At 38.2% G+C, this 15,510-nt stretch overlaps 1 protein-coding gene across 3 annotated transcripts in view; it reads left to right on the top strand.

The window, feature by feature from the left end:
* MTPAP (mitochondrial poly(A) polymerase) overlaps positions 1–14,832 on the top strand; it is a 37,726-nt gene extending 22,894 nt beyond the window's left edge. For all 3 annotated transcript variants that reach the window (XM_054503142.2, XM_054503143.2, XM_063669728.1), the window contains exons 5-9: positions 726–937; positions 4,864–5,090; positions 11,470–11,562; positions 11,644–11,717; positions 13,690–14,832. In XM_054503142.2, the coding sequence (XP_054359117.1) occupies positions 726–937; positions 4,864–5,090; positions 11,470–11,562; positions 11,644–11,717; positions 13,690–14,049 (966 nt within the window). In that variant the 3' untranslated portion in view covers positions 14,050–14,832. The remainder of the gene's footprint in view (positions 1–725; positions 938–4,863; positions 5,091–11,469; positions 11,563–11,643; positions 11,718–13,689) is intronic.
* The last annotated feature ends 678 nt before the right edge of the window (positions 14,833–15,510 follow it).

The raw sequence follows: 15,510 nt of genomic DNA, 5'->3' as shown, positions 1-15,510 counted from the left end.
CACTCGGCTAATTTTTTTTTTGTTATTTTTAATAGAGATGGGGTTTCACCATGTTGGCCAGGCTGGTTTTGAACTCCTGACCTCAAGTGATCCACCCGCCTTGGCCTTCCAAAATGCTAGGATTACAGGCATGAGCCACTGCACCTGGCGAGTTTTAGTATTAAACAAAGGATCTGGTTTATTTTTTTTTGATGGCCACTTAACTCATTTGTTGAATAGAAATTTTCCCCTAGTAATATGCGGCCTTAAATATGAAATTCCTATGTACAAGCCTGTTTACACCATCTAGTCTACTTTCTTCTACTGATAAGCTCTTCTTGTGCCTGTACTTCCCTACTACTGTGGGTTTACGTAGATTAAAATATAATGGTCAACTAGGAAGGGGCAAGTATATGTTCACTGAATTTATAGAGTGAATGGTTCTATGCATAGTATTACTTTATGATTCATATTATACTGTAGTTCATAAGTTAATTACAAAAACCAGTGATCGTTCAAGTTATTGCTTTGTATTTCTCTATATTCTGGAGAAACAAAAGGCAGCTGGGGATCTTTTAAGTTTGCTTTTGGCTGTGATTTCTTGAAGAGTTTTTATTTTGTGGGTTGTTTTTTTCTTATTTTGTTTTGCTTTGCCAGCAGTGATTTAGAGCATCCTTTTACAAAAGCTTATTAAAAAATTGTTTTTTTACCAAAAGCTCCAATTTAGAAATGTGTTTATTTTTCAGACCTCAGGAAATTTTCTGATGGAATTTCAAGTGAAAACTGTTCCTTCAGAAAGAATTGCAACTCAGAAGATCCTGTCTGTGTTAGGAGAGTGCCTTGACCACTTAGGCCCTGGTTGTGTGGGTGTGCAAAAAATATTAAATGCCCGGTGTCCACTCGTGAGGTTCTCACACCAGGCCTCTGGATTTCAGTGTGATTTGACTACGAACAATAGGTATGATCTCTTACATTTATTATTTTATATATGAATATTCTGATGTATTAGCTTAGTTTTTCTCACACAGAAACAGTGGCTTTGTAATCTTAAACATGCTTGAATAATAATTTTTAAAAAATTTATCACTTGGATTGAAAAGTAAGTAATCTTTTCTCTTACATTATACCTGTTGATAATTTGGTGTTCCTAAACAGTGTTAGGATATTGTGTTAAAATGTTCACATATCTAACCTCTGAGAAGAAATGTATTTCATTATTCTTACTTGTGCAGCCTGGTAGTGTGTAGTGTGAAAGATGCCTATTTTTTAGGAGAAATTTCTGATGGCAAAAATAGAAAAAAGTAAAATAAGAAAGAAAGATGCCTATTTATAGTACAAGTCTTCTAAGAATACTTAGAAAATAAAATACCAACTTGAAGTTGACCTTTGAATTGCCTCCAGATATATAGTCAACTTTGTGTACTAGACAAATGTCCTCTTTACTTAGGTCCAAAAGTGGTTGGAAGAGCTTAAGACTGGATGGCGTTTGTTCAGCCTACGTGCATTGTATTATCCTAGTGATTTGTTTGCTTAAAAAAGTGGGGTGGGAAAAGTTCTTTTGTAATGATGACTTTTCCTGGTTTCACAACAGGGAAAATTTCTTTATTTCATTTTTTTATTATTATTACTTTTGAGACGGAATCTTGCTCTGTTGCCTAGGCTGGAGTGCAGTGTGGCTCACGATCTCGGCTCACTGCAACCTCCACCTACTGGGTTCAAGCGATTCTTGTGCCTCAGCCTCCCAAGTAGCTGGGATTATAGATGCATGCCATCACACTGGCTAATTTTTGTTTTTTTAGTGGAGACGGGGTTTCACCCTGTTGGCCAGGCTGGTCTTGAACTCCTGACCTGAAGTGATCTGCCTGCTTTGGCCTCCTAGAGTGCTGGGATTACAGGCGTGAGCCACTGACCCTGGCCCACAGTAGGGAAAATTTCTTAATTGAGAAGTTTATTTCTTAACTTCTCATTGCATGAGTTCAGTTTCACTATGTTATTTGTTGGCTAAATAATCATTACTGAAAATAGATTCAGAAAATCAAGGCTAGAGCAGTTTTGATTAAACTCGAATCTTCACCCACAAGCCAATCCTAAGTACTTGCAGCTTTCTCTCAAGTAAAACTCATGGAGTAAAGTCTGTGATTTCTTGCCAAATTTTAATATAAAAATATAATACTGTACTTTCTATCATTATTATATTTTCTTTATAGTATGTAAAATAGGACAAAATTACATTTATCTTTGTAATTATGTTATTTTCTTTATATCAGATACCTTATACTTTTTGATATTTATTTTTAGCTTAATTTAGCTTCATTTTCATACATAAAACACTTAATCACCATGAATTTCTAAGTTGCTGTTTCTTCTTTTTCTTTTTTTTTTTTTTTTTTTTTGAGACGTCTTGCTCTGTCGCATAGGCTAGAGTACAGTGCCGCGATGTTGGCTCACTGCAATGCAACCTCCGCCTCCTGGCTTCAATCAATTCTCCTGCCTCAGACTTCCGAGCTGGGACAGACACATGTGATCATGCTGGCTAATTTTTGTAGAGACAGGGTTTCATCCTGTTGGCCAGGCTGGTCTTGAACTCCAGACCTCAGGTGATCTGACCACCTCGGCCTCCCAAGTGCTGGATTACAGGTGTAAGCCACCACGCCTGGCCTTGTTTCTTCTATTCTTTTTAAAGACAGTTTTAGAGACAGTTTTAACTTGATGCTGTTAAATATTTTTTTTGTGCCATCTGTTGGTTCTTGTAGAAATTACAAGACACGTTTTGATCAGTAGGAACTTAATATTTTTAATTTAATTTAATTCTATTTTTACTTTTTTAGAGTCAGTGTCTCTCTCTGTTGCCCAGGCTGAAGTGCAGTGGTGTGATCATAGCTTACTGTAGCCTCGAACTCTTGGGCTCAAACAATCCTCCTTTTTCAACCTCCTGAGTAGCTAGGATTACAGGTGCGTGCCACCATGCCTGACTATTTTTTTAAATTAAATTTTTAAAATTTTGTTTTTTTTCTATATATACATTTTTTATTTTTATAGAGACAGGGTCTTACTATGTTACCTAGGGTGGTCTCAAACTCTTGGGCTCAAGTCATCCTCCTGCTTTGAAATGCTGGGACTACAGGCGTGAGCCACAGTGCCCAGCCAATAAAAGCCTTTTTGTCTTTATTGATTTTATATATATATATGTGTGTGTGTGTGTTTGAGATGATGCCTTACTCTGTCGCCGAGACTGAAGCCCAGTGGCTTAATTTTGGCACACTGCAGCCTCGACCTCCCTGGGCTTAGGTGATCCTCCCACGTCAGCCTCCCAAGTAGCTAGGCCTACAGGTGTGCGACACCACACCCAGCTAACTTTTGTATTTTTTGTAGAGACAGGGTCTTGTCATGTTTCCCAGGCCGGTCTTGAACTCCTCGGCTCAAGCTATCTGCCCATCTCAGCTTCCCAAAGTTCTGAGATCACAGGTGTGAGCTACTGTGCCCAGCCATTTATTAATAATTATAAAGAGCCTTTGTATGTTTTACGTATTATTTAAATCATGTTTAGAAACTTTGATTTAAAAATTCTAAGTTCTAGGCTGGGCGCAGTGGCTCACACCTGTAATCCCAGAATTTTGGGAGGCCGAGGCGAGTGGATCACGAGGTCAGGAGATTGAGACCATCCTGGCTAACACGGTGAAACCCTGTCTCTACTAAAAATACAAAAAAATTAGCCGGGCGTGGTGGTGGGCGCCTGTAGTCCCAGCTACTTGGGAGGCTGAGGCAGGAGAATGGCGTGAACCCGGGAGGCGGAGCTTGCAGTGAGCCAAGATCGCGCCATTGCGCTCTAGCCTGGGCGACAGAGCGAGACTCTGTCTCAAATAAATAAATAAATAAATAAATAAATAAATAAATATTCTAAGTTCTAGATCTACATTTTCTTTCTTTCTTTCTTTCTTTCTTTCTTTCTGTCTTTCTGTCTTTCTTTATTTCTTTGTTTCTTTCTTTCTTTCTTTTCTTTCTTTTCTTTCTTTTCTTCTTTCTTCTTTTTTTTTGCTTTTTTTGAGGCAGGGTCTTGCTCTGACACCCAGGCTGGAGTGCAATAACGCTTTCTCGGCTGACTGCAGCCTCCGCCTCCCGGGTTCAAGTGACTCTCCTGCCTCAGCCCCCCAAGTAGCTAGAATTACAGGCATGCGCCACCACACCCAGCTAATTTTTGTATTTTTGTTTAAGACAGGGTTTCACCATGTTGGCCAGGCTGGTCTCGAATCCTGACCTCAGGTGATCCGCCCGCCTCGGCCTTCCAAAGTGCTGGGATTACAGGCATGAGCCACTACGCCTGGCCCTAGAGCTATGTTTTCTTTTTGGTTTTTTTGTTTTGTTTTTTTTTTGAAACAGAGTCTTGCTCTGTCTCCCAGACTGGATTACAGTGGCGTGATCTCGGCTCACTGCAACCTCTGCCTCCCGGGTTCAAGCAATTCTCATGCCTCAGCCTCCTGAGTAGCTGGGATTACAGGGGCACGCCACTACGCCCAGCTGAATTATTGTATTTTTAGTAGAGAAGGGGTTTCACCTAGTTGTCCTTGAACTCCTGGTCTCAAGTGATCCGCCCACCTCGGCCTCCCAGAGTGCTAGGATTACAGGCATGAGCCACCGAGCCTGGCTTACATTTTAATTATCAATTTTAAGAGGATGTTTTAATGGGAATGAATGTATTTGATATTCAGCCATTCATATGAAATTTTATATTGCAAATTCATAATGCTTTTGATTACCTAATCATGATGTTCTGAATACATTCAGATATAGTAGGATATTTAGATATGTTTCTTGGTATAAGTTTAATTTTATCCTTGGTTTATAATTTGGGGATTTGAAAATTTTTCTTGTTTTTATTTTTTGAAGGATTGCCTTGACAAGTTCCGAACTCCTTTATATATATGGTGCCCTAGACTCAAGAGTGAGAGCCTTGGTGTTCAGTATACGGTGCTGGGCTCGAGCACATTCACTAACAAGTAGTATTCCTGGTGCATGGATTACAAATTTCTCCCTTACAATGATGGTCATCTTTTTTCTCCAGAGAAGATCACCCCCTATTCTTCCAACACTAGATTCCTTAAAAACCCTAGCAGGTAAGACTAGAAAGAAACTTCTCCATTTTCTTTTTTCCGATGTTATGAGTAAATATAATTACCATGTGTTACCAAAGTCCTGTCTATTTGTTTATTAGTCATAAAATTTGTCTTGACTTTTTCTTAAAGCCTACTGGAGTCACAAGAGCAGATGATTTGGGAAGCTAGGGCCTTTAGCATTTTTTGAGAGTTCTGTTTTCTTTGTATCAGTTGGCAAGGTTGTTTACAGCAGTTGTGAGATAGCTGGAGCTTTTCCCCTAGTTGACCAAGTCTAGAATGACCTTTTTCAGATACAACTTGTTCAGATACAACTTTTGATTGGATCACAGTCTCAGAGATGACTTTCAAATCTGAACTTATGTTTAGACTTGTATTAGAGATACTAAAACTGTTTCGTGATGTTTCAAAGATTCTAAATGTGTTTTTAATGAAAAGCATATAAGCAGTCTTAGGTGCATTATTTTAAATTTGACATACTATATTGTTTGTATTATAAATGATTTTATAAATGCCTCCCAGGTTCAAGTGATTCTTGTGCCCCAGCCTTGCTGAGGTCTGCTGGAGAAGTTATGTTATAAAATCTTGAAATTGTAAATGCTAAAGGGAAGATAATTAAGGGGTACATACACACAAATGCACACTGTCTTCTACCCATCTTACATAATTGCTGCCTGATAATTCAATTAAGTGCTTTCTTGAATCTTCCTGTTTAAAATGACCTTAAAAGGCAAACTATTTATGTAGCTTGGTGTTTAAAATCTTTAGCTCTCTAGACATGGCCCAGTTTTCCATCCTCTTCCCTGCTCCTCTTTATGTGTCCCACATTCCAGCCAGTGCTGTGATTACCCTTGGAACATTTCATCTTAGCTCTTTGTTCACACTGTTTTTCTGCCTGGAATCTGCTTTCTCTTCTCTCAGTCTAAATTATTTCTTCCATGCTACCTTCCCTTATCCATATTAGAAGTGATCTCTTCCTGTTAACACTGTAAGTGTTGATAGTTTGAAATTGACTTTAAAAAAAGCTTGATTTGTGTTTACAACTAATTGATCACAACCAGTTACAAATTTCTCTGTTCCTTCTCCACTCTCACTGCTTCACTTGACTAGCCTAGAGAAATAAAGTAAAATGAAATAAAATAAAATAAAGCTAGATTTGATAGGTTGAGGGAAAATGGGAAGTTTTCAGTGCAGTAGAGTGGTGGTCACTTATCTCACTTTTGAGATTAAAATAAAGGGCAGCGTCAATATCTGTGCTCATTTCATCCCTTAGTGTCATTCATTCAGTATTTACTGATTACTTCCTACGCGTCAGGTGTTACTGGAGTAGTGGGGGTATGAACAGTGTCCCAGATAACTCACAGTCTAATGGAGAGGTAAGCCATACATAAGATATGGGCAGATCTTCACCACTAAACTACCTGTAAGTAGCACTTCCTTTTCCACTCCTGCTGTGTGCAGTGATGCTTAATGCTACTCTCATAGAAACCATTGTGGGGAAAAATCACGGAACTTTGGGAGTTCAGAAACTAAGAAACAGTAGAAGCTGTAAAAGGAGGAGCAGAAAAAAGTTGAACTTTCTTCTGCTAAGAAAGTAGACTACTTTCTAAGCATCTTAGACTACTCCTAAGCATCTTGATTGCTCCCTTCAGTCTTACAAGTACTGGTACCCCTGCCCATGTTAAGGCCCTGTTGTCCTCTGCCTGGGAAGGCTTATATTGTCTTTCCTCCTTATCTCCAGTTTGGTTCCCACCAATCTATTCTTAGTTAAGAGAGTGATTTTCACAAATACATATGATAGTATTACCCTCTTTTGTAATAGAGAAATAGAAAGTCCTTCAGTAACTTTCTATTATCTTTTTTAAAAATGGCCACTATTTTTTTTTTTTTAATTTTATTTATTATTTATTTATTTATTTTAAGACAGGGTCTTGCTCTGTTGCCCAGGCTGGATTACAGTGGCACAATCTCGGCTCACTATAGCCTCGACCTCCCGGGCTCACGTAATCTCACTTCAGCCTCCTGAGTAGCTGGGACTATAGGCATGCACCACCATACCTGGCTAATTTTTTAATTTTTTGTTGAAACGGGGTCTCGCCATGTTTCCCAGACTGGACTTGAACTGGGCTCAGGGGATCCTCCCACCTTGGTCTCCCAGAGTGTTGGGATTACAGGCGTGAGCCACTGTGCTCTACCTTGTAGGCAGGCTGGAGTGCAGTGGTGCAATCTTGGCTCACTGCAACCTCTGCCTCCCAGGCTTAAGTGATCCTCCCACCTCAGCCTCCTCAATAGCTGGGGTATACAGGCTTGTGCCACCACTCACTCAGCTAATTTTTTAAAAAACTTTTTGTAGACATGGTGTCTTACTGTATTGCCCAGGCTGGTCTCAAACTCCTAGGCTCAAGCGATCCTTCTCAGCCTCCCAAAGTGCTGGGATTATAGATGTAAGCCACTGTGCCTAGCCTCCACTAATTATTTTAGGAAAAGAATACAATATGTGGACAAATTTTAAATGACCTGTTGAGTTTTTAATTCCAAATCTACATTAAAATACATTTAAATATGTTCACATCGTATAGCATCAAAACAGGCAAAACTAGCTTGGAATTCCTTAATATTTCACTTGAAACATCAAATTTGGTTGTTTTAAAATTTTTGCAGTAGTTTTTAAATATGGTAAAAGAATTTTTCAGGCTAGTGTTTGCAATTGCTTCTCGGCATATAGCACACTGTAGATGCGAATTGCCAATAAATGCCAAGCAAAATTTGATACACTTTTTGCCTTCCATCACCTATGGTTTTTGAAGTTGCTATAAAAGAACTTGTCTTAGATTAATGTATATTAAGAATTTGGTGAAGATCATTTTGAGGAGAATTTATCAATATTTTCCTTTTCCTTTTTTTTTCCCCCCCCAAAATCCATGGTTTTTATACTTTCTAATTTTGACGAGTAGTTCAACTTTGGTGGACATTAAACCTAAGGAAGAAAACAATTTTAAACTGTGAAACAAGCAAAACCATCTTGAGTACTCGGTGTTTAATCATCTAAGTGACTTGAATCTTGTGTACAATCATTTCATTTCTTCTAAATTTCTTCTAATTTGTACCTCTCATTTGATACACAAATAAAGTATCAATTTGTTCTTTTTTAAAAGAAAAAAATATTTTGTTTGCTTCCTTGCTTGTTTATTAATAGAAGGCAACGTGAATTCCTAGAATACCTTCCAGAACTTCTAGGATTTTGTAAACTACTATTTAGAACCTAAGCTAAGGTAAAGACCAAACTTTTTCACATTGTATGCAGGGCCCTTTATCAGCTTCCTTTTTATCCTCTTCTCTTACGTTGATTCCTGTATACCAGTCGTTGATTCCTGTATACCAGTCGTTGATTCCTGTATACCAGTCGGGAGCTTTAGCCACTCTTGAACTCCTTGATGATCCCTGATGTTTTGTGTTTTTTTCATTGCTCCATGCTTTTGCCTGAAATGGCCTTCTCCCGGCCTCCCCCTCCCCCCGACCCTGCTTTTTTTAATGGAGAATCTCAAGATTAAGCCAGAGAAGACAGACAAACCAAGTACAGGATCTCATTTGTTAGGTCTTTTCTTGCCATCCTCTCTGCCTCCCAGTGGGTAGTGCTTTGTTGGTTTCCAAGCTCTTGGTACACACTTGTAACAACTGTTAGATTGTTGTAGTTCTTTTATGTGCCTGCCTCAGCACTGTCAAGCTTTTCTAGGGCTGGCTGTTTTTGTTTCATCTCTGCGTCTTCTGTTCCTGGCATAGTATTGGGTTCATAGTAGGAGTTCACTATGTAGATTTCAAAATGATTAGATAACATTTTAAAGTTGAGGGCTGTTTTTACTGGGCAAGATGGACCATATATTAACTTTCATATTTGGTTCCTCTTGAATTGCCCTGTTTCTTTGTGTTTTCTTATAATCGCCACTATGTTCTCTCATATGTCTCATTTTCTTGTGTTTTCCATGCTTTCTGGCTTTGCTACTTTTGTTACATTTACTTCTGTGCTTAGTGCTTTAATTGAAGAGTCATTCCTGAAAAAAGACACAGCAGCTAAAAGAGCATCAATATATGTGACTGACACTGCATCACAAAAAAACATAAACTGTTAATTACTTGAAATAGTAAAACATGTGCCCAGGTTCCTTAAAAATAGATCTAAGTAGAAATATATATACATACATACATTTTATATAGCTCCTTCAACATATTATAAATTGTATAGTAGAGCACATAAAATGTGCTATTAAAATGTTAAAACCTAGAATAATTTTTGAGAAATGATGCAAGTAACTAGGTCTTGACAAAAAAATAACAAAAAAAACCACAAAAAATGGGAGATAAATTTATAGGAGGCTTATTTATCTCTCTGGTGATTATAGGCATTTAAAATCAAATATCAGGGCCGGGCACGGTGGCTCACGCCTGTAATCCTAGCATTTTGGGAGGCCGAGGTGGGTGGATCACTTAAGGTCAGGAGTTTGAGACCAGCCTGGCCAACATAGTGAAACCCTGTCTCTAACTAAAAATATAAAAATTAGCCGGGTGTGGTGGTGTTCGCCTGTAGTTCTGGCTACTCAGGAGGCTGGGGCAGGAGAATCACTTGAAGCCGGGAGGCGGAAGTTGCAGTGAGCCAAGATCACGCCACTGCACTTCAGCCTGGGTGACAGAGCCAGATTCCATCTCAAAAAAAAAAAAAAAATTAAAATTAAAAATTAAAATATCAGCAATCATCCAGATTATTGATTATATACCTGCTATATGCTAGATGCTCATTGGGGACAGGTTGGTGGTGGGGAGTTGGGCAATAATGAATAGGACAGTGGCCTTTGTAATTCCTGACCAGGGCAGAGGAGTGGACAGCATACAAACAGTCACAATGCAGTCAGATAAGTCAAATGGTGAATGGAACAAAAAGGATGGAGAACCAGTTTGGAATTATGAAATGCTTTCAGATAGGAAGTAGCCATTGATGAGATTTCTGAAGAGTGGGAATTTGCTCTTGAAAACAGCATATTATCTGTTGCAGATAGTGTGGGCCAGGGATTTCATGGTGGTTGTATATTTATGAAAATGATTACCTCTTAAGTTATAAATACTTGTAGAAAAGGTGAATATCCGAGTCTAACGTGCTGTTATTGAGTTTGTTTTGCTGAATTACTGAATTCCAGTTAGTCTAGAGTGCTACATTTTAGAAATTACCTGAAGCTTTTTTAGTTAGCATTCAGTTTGTGTCATGTATGAAGATGGTAAGAATGGAATTGGAGATGTAATAGAGGTAGTGCTGAAATTTGGTTTGGTGAAAGATGGGGGAACTCCCTACATTTCCATCTACTATTAGAAAACTGATTACCTCAAAAATTGATTAGGAATCATTGGGTTGTTGAAAGACAATAATTCTAGTATGCTAAATTAAATGTAATGTTAATTTCACTGTGGCATAACTAGTCTCAAATCTTTTTTTTAAAATTTAACTCCATTAAAAGAAGATAAAAAGAATTGAGATTAGTTATACCATAGTGAAATTAACATCATTAAATCATAGACAAGAAATTATGGATTAAATCGTTATTAAATCTTTCAATCATAATTATTCAATCATTTATAAAATCTATGATTTAAATAAAGAATAGAGTAGAAATTTACTTAAATTTATTTGTTTTGTTTTGTTTTGTTTTTTGAGATGGAGTCTTGCTCTGTTGCCCAGGTTGGAGTGTGGTGATGTGATCTCAGCTCATTGCAACCTCCACCTCCTGGGTTCAAGCAATTCTCGTGCCTTAGCCTCTTCAGTAGCTAGGATTACAGGAGCAAGCCACCATGCCTGGCTAATTTTTGTATTTTTAGTAGAGACAGGGTTTCACCAAGTTGGCCAGGCTGGTCTCGAACTCCTGACCTCAGGTGATCTGCCCACCTCAGCCTTCCAAAGTGCTGGAATTACAGGTGTGAGCCACCACGCCTGGCCTTAAATTTATTTAAATCGTAGATTTGTATTCTGAGGTAGGGAATATCTTTGAAATATGTGAAATAGGCCGGGCGCGGTGGCTCACGCCTGTAATCCCCGCACTTTGGGAGGATGAGGTGGGTGGGTCACCTGAGGTCAGGAGTTCGAGACCAGCCTGGCCAACATGGTAAAACCCCATCCCTATTAAAAATACAAAAATGAGCTGAGCGTGGGGGCATGTGCCTATAATCCCAGCTACCCGGGAGGCTGAGGCAGGAGAATTGCTGGAACCTGGGAGGTGGAGGCTGCATTGAGCTGAGATCATGCCGCTACACTCTAGCCTGGATGACAGAGCGAGACTCCATCTCAGGCAAAAAAAAAAAAAAAAAAAAAAAAAAAGTGAAATATTTTTTGTTTGTGTTTAAGATGCAGAAGATAAATGTATAATAGAAGGCAACAACTGCACATTTGTTCGTGACTTGAATAGAATTAAACCTTCACGGAACACAGAAACATTAGGTAAGTGTCTTTCTGTTTACTTGATCCTTTCGGGATTGAAACAGGCTTCCCTCTGATTGTCCTTGTTTTATTTTGTTACAGAATTACTACTGAAGGAATTTTTTGAGTATTTCGGCAGTTTTGCTTTTGATAAAAATTCCATAAATATTCGACAGGTAAATAATGTTTTACTATTTAGTTATTAGTATCTGGTCTTCCACTGTACTAATATTTAATTAACTGTTTTCAAAACACTGTAATAAATGTTATTTATTTCTTTTCTATAGTAATTTGTAGTAACAAGGAGGTTGATGTCCAGAGAAGTTACATGACTTGACTAAGATCAGTCATCCCTTTACGCCAAATAGCAAAAGCTAGCTCTTTAGCATCTGCCTTGTTATTATGTCATGGGACTTCTGTCCTCACTTAGTGTAATACTGTATCCCTCATGATATGGAATATATTCCAGAAAGTTTCTTGAAAAATATTATTTACATACAGCTGTTTTTAAACTGGGTTTGTGTCTATGGAATAAACTGAAGTCCCAAAGATAGATTTCAGTGATTCCCTCAATTTGAGCCCTTAGGATTTAGTTTTTTTTTTTTTTTTTTTTTTGAGCAAATGAACTTATGATTTGGATTCCCCTGAGCAGCTGGGATGAAAGACATTTTTTCTTTTCAAAAAGAAACTCAGTCAGGCAGAAGTCTAGACAAAATTTGTTTACAAGTGGGAGATAACTTGGGATAGCCCTCTGTTTGGGTTTATTCTGTTTAGCATTTGGCTACTTGATTACAAACCTTACAAGATTGGCTTCATAAAACACAAACCCAGATATACTTTCTCCTTATTTCTTCACCTCTCCTTTTTTCATCCTTCCCTCTTACCCTGCTCATGGACTCTTTGTTAAAATAAAAGATTGGGGAGAGGAGAGAGAAAGGATTCATTCAGAAAGCTTTGCAAATGCAATCTAGAAGGAAAAAGTCATAAGCATACAAAGTTCGTCACCTTTTTTGTACTCCAAAGCTCAGAGATGCCAAGCATGAAATAAGTTAGGGAATATAACAGCTGCTGCTCACATCGGGGGATTTTGACCATTGGCTTTGTAATAGTTAATTAAGTAAATTTATGGTATCATTTGAAAGAAGAAAAGATATATAGACTAATGGCTTATGTTGGTCATATGATTCATAGCTTTAGCTTTTCTTTTTTTCTTTTCTTTTTTTTTTTGTTTTTTGAGACAGAGTCTCACTGTATTGCCCAGATTGGAGTGCAGTGGCATGATCTTGGCTCACTGCAGCCTCCGCCTCCTGGGTTCAAGTGATTCTCCTGCCTCAGTCTCCTGAGTAGCTGGGATTACAGGCATGCGCCACCATACCTGGCTAATTTTGTATTTTTAGTAGAGATGGGATTTCACCATGTTGGTCAGGCCTGTCTTGAACTCCTGACCTCAGGTGTTCCACCTGCCTCGGCCTCCCAAAATGCTTGGATTACAGGTATCTTTTTTATTTCTGTGAGATACTGTCTTATGTGGCAGAGCCCTTTTGTTGGATCTATAGGAAGATAATGGAAACTTTTTAGTGTTTTAAATAATAATAAAACACTAAATAAATAATCCTTTGTTCCTCCTCTTTTTTTCCTCATCTCATACTTGGGAAACATTAATTAATATATTTAATTTAAGGGTTCTAATTTTGTGTGTTCCTGTTTCTACCATAATAGGTATGCTTTTAGCAAGTCTCAGAAATAAACGTATCTGCATCTTACTTTCTGCGTTTTTAATCATTTTTTCCCCTTTCATGCTCTACCTTGTTAGGTAAAAGTTATATTATTTTAAAAATACTTTTGTCGGTTGACTTAGTCCAGATACCTCTTCTCTGAGCAATGACATCATCATCCATAGATGATAAGCCCTAAGTTATTTCTCCAAAGAACACTCATAAAACTTACAACAGGGGAAAAAAAAAACAAAAAATGAGAAGTACACACACCCACCATGCATACATACTCAATCCCCTGAGAAAGAAATTCTTTGCTGTTGAAAGTTAATGCTGGTGTTTTATGTGTTTTGACATTTTATTGAGTTAACTGTTTTTATATTTAAGCCCTTCATGTACTTACTCATTTTTTCTTCTGTGTAATAATCTATAGGGAAGTGAGCAAAACAAACCTGATTCTTCTCCTCTGTACATTCAGAATCCATTTGAAACTTCTCTCAACATAAGCAAAAATGTAAGTCAAAGCCAGCTGCAAAAATTTGTAGATTTGGCCCGACAAAGTGCCTGGATTTTACAACAGGAAGATAGAGATCGACCTTCCATATCAAGTAATCGGCCCTGGGGGCTGGCATCCCTATTGCTACCATCTGTAAACAGAAAGTCCTTTACCAAGAAGAAAAGCAATAAGTTTGCATTTGAAACAGTCAAAAACTTGTTAGAATCTTTAAAAGGTAACGGAACAGAAAATTTCACAAAAACCAGTGGGAAGAGAACAATTAGTACTCAGGCATGATGGCTGCTACATTGTGTAAAGAACTGGGCTTACCCTATCAAATGGTCTGTGGACTTACTTGGAAAAACTGGTTTGAAGCTTTCACAGATCTCAGCTTTCATCTGATGTCACTTTTCATGATTTTCTCATTGGCCCCCTTAACCTGGTCTGAAGTTCTGGGATGTTTTCAGTCTGATCAGTCTGATAGTCAGTGGGACTTTATTAAAACATCAGCTGTGGAGTGTGGCGGTGCACACCTGTAGTCCCAACTGCTCAGGAGGCTGAGGCAGGAGGATCTCTTGAGCCCAGGATTTTGAATCCATCGTGGACAACATAGCAGGATTCCCTCTCTGAAAAAAATGAAAATAAACATAAGCCACAAGGAATGGGTGAAAGATTATTGTGATGTGCTTTAACTAAATAGGTAAATATACTATACAAATGCTAAAACTCAGTTTTAGGATGAAACCATTTTTGATATCCACATCAGTCCCTGTTTAGAAAACATTTAAAATGACTTTTAGTTATGTACAATACGTTGGCAATGAATACATTAAGCTTCAAAATTTGGTAGTGCTCTTGAATATGTATATTTGTATTTTTCAAGTGAAGTTCTCTTATTCACACATAAATTAAAGTGGGTTGGTACTGATATCAAAAAATGTTTATGTTTTTAGAACAGATATTTCAGTCACTGCATTCTTAGGTATTCCAAACCAAATATGATGACATCAATAGATTGCATTTTAAAAATATTGTTTGATTTTTCTATTTTCAAAAATAAAATTCTGTTTCTAACTAAAATGTGATATTCCCAGTATTCCTTCGCATCTCTTTTGAGAACTCCCCTCTTCCTGCAGGAAAGAGACATACTTGTCTCTCAGTATATGCAGAAAATTGGTTCCAGGACCATCCACGTATACACCCAAATCTTCACACACTGAACTCCTTCAGTCCTGTGGAGCCCGTGCATGGGAGAATTCCACCTTGCACATAAGCAGATTTTGCTTCCTGTGAAAATACTGTATTTTCTTTTTTCTTTTTCTTTTTTTTTTTTTTTTTTTTGAGACAGAGTCTCACTCTGTCGCCCAGGCTGGAGTGCAGTGTTGCGATCTTGGCTCACTGCAAGCTCTGCCTCCCAGGTTCACGCCATTCTCCTGCCTCAGCCTCTCTGAGTAGCTGGGACTACAGGCACCCGCCACCACGCCTGGACAATTTTTTTGTATTTTTAGTAGAGACAGGGTTTCACCATGGTGTCGATCTCCCGACCTCATGATCAGCCCGCCTCAACCTCCCAAAGTGCTGGGGTTACAAGCATGAGCCACCGCGCCTGGCCGAGAATACTGTATTTTCAATACAAGTTTGGTTGGAAAAAATCTGTGTGTAAATGGACTTCGCAGTTGAAACCCATGTTGTTCAATGGGCAACTGTATATTGAAATTTAATTTCCATTACATTCTCTGTGGAGCAACTTTTTTGCTT

The sequence above is a fragment of the Pongo pygmaeus genome, chromosome 8, assembly GCF_028885625.2.
Source record: "Pongo pygmaeus isolate AG05252 chromosome 8, NHGRI_mPonPyg2-v2.0_pri, whole genome shotgun sequence".
NCBI classification, from domain to species: Eukaryota; Metazoa; Chordata; class Mammalia; order Primates; family Hominidae; genus Pongo; species Pongo pygmaeus.
The sequence above is the reverse complement of the archived record's forward strand: the minus strand, read 5'-3'. Positions and strand labels throughout refer to the sequence as shown.